At 38.1% G+C, this 9,067-nt stretch overlaps 1 protein-coding gene across 1 annotated transcript in view; it reads right to left on the bottom strand.

Moving 5' to 3' along the window:
• Window positions 1-954: 954 nt before the first annotated feature.
• Window positions 955-9,067, bottom strand: part of LOC135551096 (phosphatidylinositol transfer protein alpha isoform-like) — a 68,816-nt gene continuing 60,703 nt past the window's right edge. Inside the window, exons 11-12 of the mRNA XM_064982507.1 lie at window positions 6,531-6,621; window positions 955-6,329 (exon numbers count right to left, since the gene is read on the bottom strand). Coding sequence (XP_064838579.1) covers window positions 6,574-6,621 — 48 coding nt within the window. The 3' untranslated portion in view covers window positions 955-6,329; window positions 6,531-6,573. The remainder of the gene's footprint in view (window positions 6,330-6,530; window positions 6,622-9,067) is intronic.

Below are 9,067 nucleotides of genomic sequence, written 5' to 3'. Positions count from 1 at the left end.
GTTCTTCCACACCAATCTCGACAAACCATTTCTGTATGGACCTTGCTTTGTGCATGGGGGAATTGTCATGCTGAAACAGGAAAGGGCCTTCCCCAAACTGTTGCCACAAAGTTGAAAGCACAGAATCGTCTATAATGTCATTGTATGCTGTAGGGTTAAGATTTCCCTTCAATGGAACTAAGGGGCCTGAACCATGAAAAACAGCAAACCCAAACCATTATTGCTCCTCTACCAAACTCTACAGTTGGCACTATGTGATGGGGTAGGTGGCGTCCTCCTGGCATCCGCCAAACCCAGATTCGCCGTCAGACTGCCAGAAGGTGAAGCATGATTCTTCATGCCAGAGACAAATGCTCCAGTGTCAAATGGCTGCGAGCTTTACACAACTCCAGCTAACGCTTGGCATTGCCCATGGTGAACTTTGGCTTGTGTGGCTGCTCGGCCATGGAAACCCAGATGTTGCTTCCACAGGCAGTTGGGAACTAGGTAGTTGCCACCGAGGACAAACAATTATTATGCGCTTCAGCACTCGGCAGTCCCATTCTGTGAGCTTGTGTGGCCTACCATTTCACAGCTGAGCCGGTGTTGCTCCAAGACGTTTCCACTACACAATAACAGCAGTTACAGTTTACCGGGAAAGCTCTAGCAGGGCAGAAATTTGACGAACTGACTTGTTAGAAATGTGGCATTCCATGACAGTGACACGTTGAAAGTCACTGAGCTCTTCAGTAAGGCCTACTGCTAATACCTACTGCTTGTCTATGGAGATTGCATGGTGGTGTGCTGTATTTTATACACCTGTCAGTAACAGGTGTAGCCAAATACACTCATTTGAAGGGGTGTCCACATACTTTTTATATATAGTGTATGTACTTATACAGTGCCTTCGGTAAGTGTTCAGACCTGTAACGATCGTCTGTGGTGGAAGGAGATGAGGACCAAAGCGCAGCGTGGTAAGTGTTCATATTTTTTATAAAATAACTGAACACTGAACAAAACGACAAACGACAAACGAACAGTCCAGTCAGGTGAATGAAAAAAAAACACTAAACAGGATCACCCACAAAACACAGGTGGGAAAAGGCTACCGAAGTATGATTCTCAATCAGAGACAACGAACGACACCTGCCTCTGATTGAGAACCATACAGGGTCAAACACAGAAACACAACATAGAAAAAAGAACAGACTACCCACCCCAATTCACGCCCTGACTAAAACAAAGACATAACAAAGGAACTAATGTCAGAACGTGACAAGACCACTTGACTTTTTACACATTTTGTTACATTACAGCCTTATTCTAAAATTCATAAAATAAAACATTTTCCTCAGCAATCTACACACAATACTATAATGACAAAGCAAAAACTGTTTTCGAACAGAAATACCTTATTTACCAAATGACTCAGACCCTTTGATGTGAGACTTGAAATTGAGCTCAGGTGCTTCCTTCAGATGATTCTACAACATGATTTGAGTCCACCTGTGGTAAATTCAATTGATTGGACATGATTTGGAAAGGCACACACCTGCCTATGTAAGGTCCCACAGTTGACAGTGCATGTCAGAGCAAAAACCAAGCCATGAGCTCGAAGGAATTGTCCGTAGAGCTCTGAGACAGGATTGTGTCGAGGCACAGATCTGGTGGAGTGTACCAAAAATATGCTGAAGCATTGAAGGTCCCCAAGAACACAGTGGCCTCCATCATTCTTAACTGGAAGAAGGTAAGATCCACCAAGACTCATTCTAGAGCTGGCTGCCCGGTAAAACTGAGCAATGTGGGAGAAGGTCCTTTGGAGACCAAGAACCCGATGGTCACTCTGACAGAGCTCCAGAGTTCCTCTGTGGAGATGGGAGAACTTTTCAGAAGGACTACCATCTCTGCAGCACTCCACCATTCAGGCCTTTATGGTAGAGTGGTCAGACGGAAGCACATGACAGCCCACTTGGAGTTTGCCAAAAGGCACTTGAAGACTTTCAGACCATTAGAAACAATATTCTCTGGTCTGATGAAACCAAGATGGAACTCTTTGGCCTGAATGTCAAGTGTCACATCTGTAGGAAACCTGGCACCATCCCTAAGGTGAAGCATGGCGGTGGCAGCATAATGCTGTGGGGATGTTTTTCAACGTCAGGGACTGGGAAAGTAGTCAGGGTCAATGCAAAGATGATGAGCAAAGTACAGAGAGGTCCTTGATGAAAACCTGCTCCAGAGCGCTCAGGACCTCAGGCTGGGGCGAAGGTTCACCTTTCAACAGGACAAGACCCTAGGCACACATGCAGGTGTGCCAAGCTTGTACCCAAAAAGACTCGAGTCTGTAATCGCTGCCAAAGGTGCTTCAAGAGAGTACTGAGTAAAGGGTCTGACTACTTGTGTACTTATGTAAATTGTATATTTCCGATTTTTATGTATATATAAAAACAAATTGCTGTCATTATGGGGTATTGTGTGTAGATTGATGAAAAATATTTATTCAATTTTAGAATAAAGCTGCAAAATGTGTAACAAGTCAAGGGTTCTGAATACTTTCCCAAGGCACTGTAGGATAGTGACTATGCAACAGGATGTATAATAAACAGTAACAGCAGAATATATGATGAGTCAAAAGAGTTCATGCAAAAAGGGTCAATGTAGATAGTTAAATAGTTAATCAAAAAGCTACCCAGACTAACTATTCAGCAGACTGTTGGTTTGGCAGAAGTTGTTCAGGGTGTTTCCAGACTTGGTGCATCACTGTTTCCGACTGCTTGTCGGTAACAGAGAGAACAGTCAATCGCCCAAGGGGGAAGAGGCCTTGTTGAGCCTTCTTCATGACTGTGTTGGTGTACCATGATATTACTTAGGGATGTGGACACCGAGAAACTTGAAGCTCTACCCCGCTCCACGACCACCACATCGATGAGGGCCCTCCGTTTTCTATATTCCACAATCAGCTCCTTTGTCTTGCTGACGTTTTTTTTTTTTACCCTTATTAAACTAGGCAAGTCAGTTAATTAAGAACAAATTCTTATTTTCAATGATGGACTAGGAACAGTGGGTTAACTGCCTGTTCAGGGGCAGAACGACTGAAGTCTGGTCTTCATGAACAACACAAATGTTACTTTCCTCTGGTTGACTTATTTATTGACTTTCTTCAAGTCTCTAATGTAGTTTGGAAGAGGAGAAGACAAAATGGAAAGAAACAGAAACAAGCAAGAGAGGAAAACAAACAGCTTCTTTATTATTAACAGAAATCAACAGTTTGGGAGTTCTCTACTCATTAGTCATTCTGATTACAAACCCAAGGAGCTAACAAGATATCTCTGAGGTTGTCTCTGTCAGCCGCCATCGCTCACCAGGTGAAGGAGTCTTTAGTCCCCTAAAGGCTAGGGCCCAATCCCAAATGGACTTTATGCCCTTATCTACGTGTGGTGATGTGAGAGGGCAAAGTGAAGATACTACCAGATTAATTATACATTACCTGTCAAATCCTCTTAGATCACCTCAAGTGCATAAACCCTCTTTAGGGTTTAAGGGTCCATTTGGGACTGGGCCCAGTTAGTCAAACAGCCCAGCTAAATCACTCGCTACCCTTCTGATGTCCCACTGACGTGGCCCACAGGAAGTGTTTGGTTGGAGTACATCTGTAATGTCGTCAGCCTGGAACGACAACATTATGTCTCAGACCATCTAGGTCCTCCTCCTCTTCATAAGTCCCTCCCCCTTTAACTGACCAAGATAGGGTGCCATTTGAGATGCTATTCCCTACATAGTGCACTACTTTTAACCAGACCCTCATGGGGAAGTGCACTATTTTATTTTACATTTTTATTTAAACCTTATTTAACCTTTATTTCAGTCAGTTATGAACAAATTCTTATTTACAATGACAGCCTACCCCGGCCAAATCCGGACGACGCTGGGCCAATTGTGCGCCGCACTATGGGACTCCCAGTCACGGCCAGATGTGAACCAGGGACTGTAGTGACGCCTCTTGCTTTAGACGACTGCGCCACTCGGGAGCCCCACTATATAGGGAAATGCAGATGTTGAATTACATAATTGACTGCTCAGTGGGACATCAGAAGGTTATATCATATGATGTGGTCAGCTGATAAGTTCAGCGCTCGGTCCCGTTCTGTGAGCTTGTGTGGCCTACCACTTTGCAGCTGTGCCGTTGTTGCTCCTAAACTTTTCCACTTCACAATAATACTTCTTATAGTGGACCGGAGCAGCTCTAACAGGGCAGAAATTTGACGAACTGACTTGTTGGAAAGGTGGTTTCCTATGACGGTGCCACATTGAAAGTCATTGAGCTCTTCAATAAGGCCATTCTACTGCCAATGTTTGTCTATGAAGATTGCATGGCTGTGTGCTCGATTGTATACACCTGTCAGTGACAAGTGTGGCTGAAATAGAATCCACTCATTTGACAGGGTGTCCACATACTTTTGTATATATATTGTGTGTATATTTGTATTGAATCCATTTTAGAATAAGGCTGTAACGTAACAAAATGTGGAGAAAGTCAAGGGGTCTGAATTCTTTCTGAAGACACTATACATGTCCCATGGCAGTATGGTGGGATGGACAGAATGATGGCAGTATGGTGGGATGGACAGAATGATGGCAGTATGGTGGGATGGACAGATGGGGGTAGGGATGTATGGAATGATGGCAGTATGGTGGGATGGACAGATGGAGGGAGGGATGTATGGAATGATGGCAGTATGGTGGGATGGACAGAAATGGAAGTATGGTGGGATGGACAGAATGATGGCAGTATGGTGGGATGGACAGAATGATGGCAGTATGGTGGGATGGACAGATGGAGGGAGGGATGTATGGAATGATGGCAGTATGGTGGGATGGACAGATGGAGGGAGGATAGGTTGAGGCTTCCATTCCATGAGAAAGGTAGAATATTGTTTGTACTGAAGGAAGGGAAGGATACAGAGAAAGAGGAGGAAGAGAATGAAGAGGAGGAGGAGAGAGGGCAGAAAGTCACAGGCATGCGTAGGACAGATCTTGACAAACACAGACCAACGCACACACACACAAACACTCCTCCCCTTCCTCATCACCCGTCTCCCCCTAAACACTAGTACTATAATACAGACAGCTACACCAAACACACACCTCTACAGAAACCTAACCTAGCCCGGCTTGTGAAGATCTTCAATAACAGGATGAGGGAGATAAGATGGAAAGAAAGATCGAGAGAGAAAGAGACAGAAAGAGAAAAAAATTGAAATGATTCCCTTCCCCCCAATTCTAACCTTAACCATTAGTGGGGAAACCTGACCCGAGATCAGCATCTAGGGGGCAACTTCGCCATCCACCCACTGCATGGGGCGGCAGTGTAGCCTAGTGGTTAGAGCATTGGACTAGTAACCGAAAGGTTGCAAGTTCAAATCAAAATCTGTCATTCTGCCCCTGAACAGGCAGTTAACCCACTGTTCCTAGGCCGTCATTGAAAATAAGAATTTGTTCTTAACTGACTTGCCTAGTAAAATAAAGGTAAAAAAAAAATGGCATGTAGGTAAAGTTTCTCCCTTTTGAACTGTTCTATTGGCCATGAGGTGTAAGCTCCGCCTACCCAGCTCTGTGTGAATAACATCAGGTACCTGTTGTTAATGGAGGTGGTTGATATGAAGGAGAGAGGCAATACAAACAACGTGATTGGATGGTGTAGAGGAGGAGGTCTGGTTAACAACCTATCAGAAGACAGGATGACCAATAGAAAATAAATTAGCAATCAAATAAAATAAAATAAACAGTCACAGAGAGAGAAACAACAGCTTGGTCCTGAAAGAAACGGGCAACTTTTACTGCAGACAAACTGAAGCTTTAAAAACCCTGTTAATATTATAACACATCTCCTGGTCGCTGTGTCTGAAGGGAGCACCTTCTGTCTGGAGCTCAGAGGATACACTATATAGACTGGGTATGTACACAAGTCTGTGTCTGTGTGGCCAAGTCTGTGTGGCTCAGTCGGTAGAGCATGGCGCTTGCAACGCCAAGCGTCGTGGGTTCGATTCCCGCTGGGGCCACCCATATGTAAAAGTAGTGGCCCCAGCCGACTTGTAAGTCGCTTTGGACAAAAGCGTCTGCTAAATGGGATATATTATTATTATATTACAAGAACTGTCTGTCTGTCTGTCTCAGGACTGACTGGGTTAAGGTAGAGGAGTGGATCAGTCCACTCTAGACTAAAGAGTGGGGTGGTCCATATCCTCAACAGACTACACCAATCTGGGGGGGGGGGGGCAGAGAAGCTGGTGTTGACAGAGCAAGAGGAGAAGGAGGGTAGAATCAGCTGGTGTCGGTCGGCTTACAGTTCTGATCTGAGAGAGAGAGAGAGAAAGAGAGAGAGAAAAGTATACTGTAAATATGAACCACCACTATGGTTCAAGATGTAGCAGCTCTAGGATCTACTGGTTCCAACAGAACACAATGATGGTTTGTAAAGCCAGATAATGATTGGTTCCATAAGGGAACTACCAGCAGTGTAGGTTAGAGGCATCCAGCAGAGGAGAGGAGTATACCAGCGTAACAGCAGCAGGGTCAGTCAGTCTTCCTCCAGTCTCATCAGTCCTCCAGAGCCACCATGCCTTTCACTGGATCCTTCACCCTCATCTAGAGAGACGGGGAGAGGAGGGGGAGAGAGGAGAGGGAGGAGAGGTTATGTCACACACACACACAAAGACCTGAATGACCCTGCTTGCGCTTTGTGTCTTTTGTGTGTGTTAAACTCTCTCTCAGACCCTTGGTTACATATCATTATTATTCAGATGGTAACATATTATTATTATTATTACTATTCAGATGGTTACATATTATTATTATTATTATTATTATTATTATTATTACTATTCAGGTGGTAACATATTATTATTACTATTCAGATGGTTACATAGTATTATTATTATTACTATTCAGATGGTTACATATTATTATTATTACTATTCAGATGGTTACATATTATTATTATTATTATTACTATTCAGATGGTTACATATTATTATTATTACTATTCAGATGGTTACATATTATTATTATTATTATTACTATTCAGATGGTTACATATTATTATTATTACTATTCAGATGGTTACATATTATTATTATTATTACTATTCAGATGGTTACATATTATTATTATTATTATTATTATTATTATTACTATTCAGGTGGTAACATATTATTATTACTATTCAGATGGTTACATAGTATTATTATTATTACTATTCAGATGGTTACATATTATTATTATTACTATTCAGATGGTTACATATTATTATTATTATTATTACTATTCAGATGGTTACATATTATTATTATTACTATTCAGATGGTTACATATTATTATTATTATTATTACTATTCAGATGGTTACATATTATTATTATTACTATTCAGATGGTTACATATTATTATTATTATTATTACTATTCAGATGGTTACATATTATTATTATTACTATTCAGATGGTTACATATTATTATTATTATTATTACTATTCAGATGGTTACATATTATTATTATTACTATTCAGATGGTTACATATTATTATCATTATTATTAATATTCAGATGGTTACATATTATTCTTATTATTATTATTATTATTCAGATGATTACATATTATTATTCAGATAGTTACATATTATTATTATTATTATTATTATTATTATTATTCAGGTGGTTACATATTATTATTATTATTATTATTATTATTCAGTTGGTTACATATTATTATTATTATTCCTATTCAGATGGTAACATATTATTATTATTATTCAGATGGTTACATATTATTATTATTACTATTCAGATGGTTACATATTACTATTATTATTATTATTACTATTCAGATGGTTACATATTATTATTATTATTACTATTCAGATGGTTACATATTACTATTATTATCATTATTATTCAGATGGTTACATATTACTATTATTATCATTACTATTCAGATGGTTACATATTACTATTATTACTATTCAGATGGTTACATATTACTATTATTATTATTATTATTACTATTCAGATGGTTACATATTACTATTATTATTCAGATGGTTACATATTACTATTATTATCATTACTATTCAGATGGTTACATATTACTATTATTACTATTCAGATGGTTACATATTACTATTATTATTATTATTACTATTCAGATGGTTACATATTATTATTATTATTACTATTCAGATGGTTACATATTACTATTATTATCATTATTATTCAGATGGTTACATATTACTATTATTATCATTACTATTCAGATGGTTACATATTACTATTATTACTATTCAGATGGTTACATATTACTATTATTATTAATATTACTATTCAGATGGTTACATATTACTATTATTATTACTATTCAGATGGTTACATATTATTATTACTATTCAGGTGGTTACATATTATTATTATTATCATTATTGCTATTCAGATGGTTACATATTATTATTATTATCATTATTATTCAGATGGTTACATATTATTATTATTATCATTACTATTCAGATGGTTACATATTACTATTATTATTACTATTCAGATGGATACATATTATTATTATTATTACTATTCAGATGGATACATATTATTATTATTATTACTATTGAGATGGTTACATATTACTATTATTATTACTATTCAGATGGTTACATATTATTATTATTAATATTCAGATGGTTAGTTATTATTCTTATTCTTATTATTATTATTCAGATGGTTATTATTATTATTATTATTCAGGTGGTTACATATTATTATTATTATTATTCAGTTGGTTACATATTATTATTATTATTATTCCTATTCAGATGGTTACATATTATTATTATTATTATTCAGATGGTTACATATTACTATTATTACTATTTAGATGGTTAGAAAATATTATTATTATTACTATTCAGATGGTTACATATTACTATTATTATTATTACAATTCAGATGGTTACATATTATTATTATTATTACAATTCAGATGGTTACATATTACTATTATTATTATTACTATTCAGATGGTTACATATTATTATTATTACTACTATT

This window comes from Oncorhynchus masou, chromosome 12, assembly GCF_036934945.1.
Source record: "Oncorhynchus masou masou isolate Uvic2021 chromosome 12, UVic_Omas_1.1, whole genome shotgun sequence".
Taxonomy (NCBI): domain Eukaryota; kingdom Metazoa; phylum Chordata; class Actinopteri; order Salmoniformes; family Salmonidae; genus Oncorhynchus; species Oncorhynchus masou.
The sequence above is the reverse complement of the archived record's forward strand: the minus strand, read 5'-3'. Positions and strand labels throughout refer to the sequence as shown.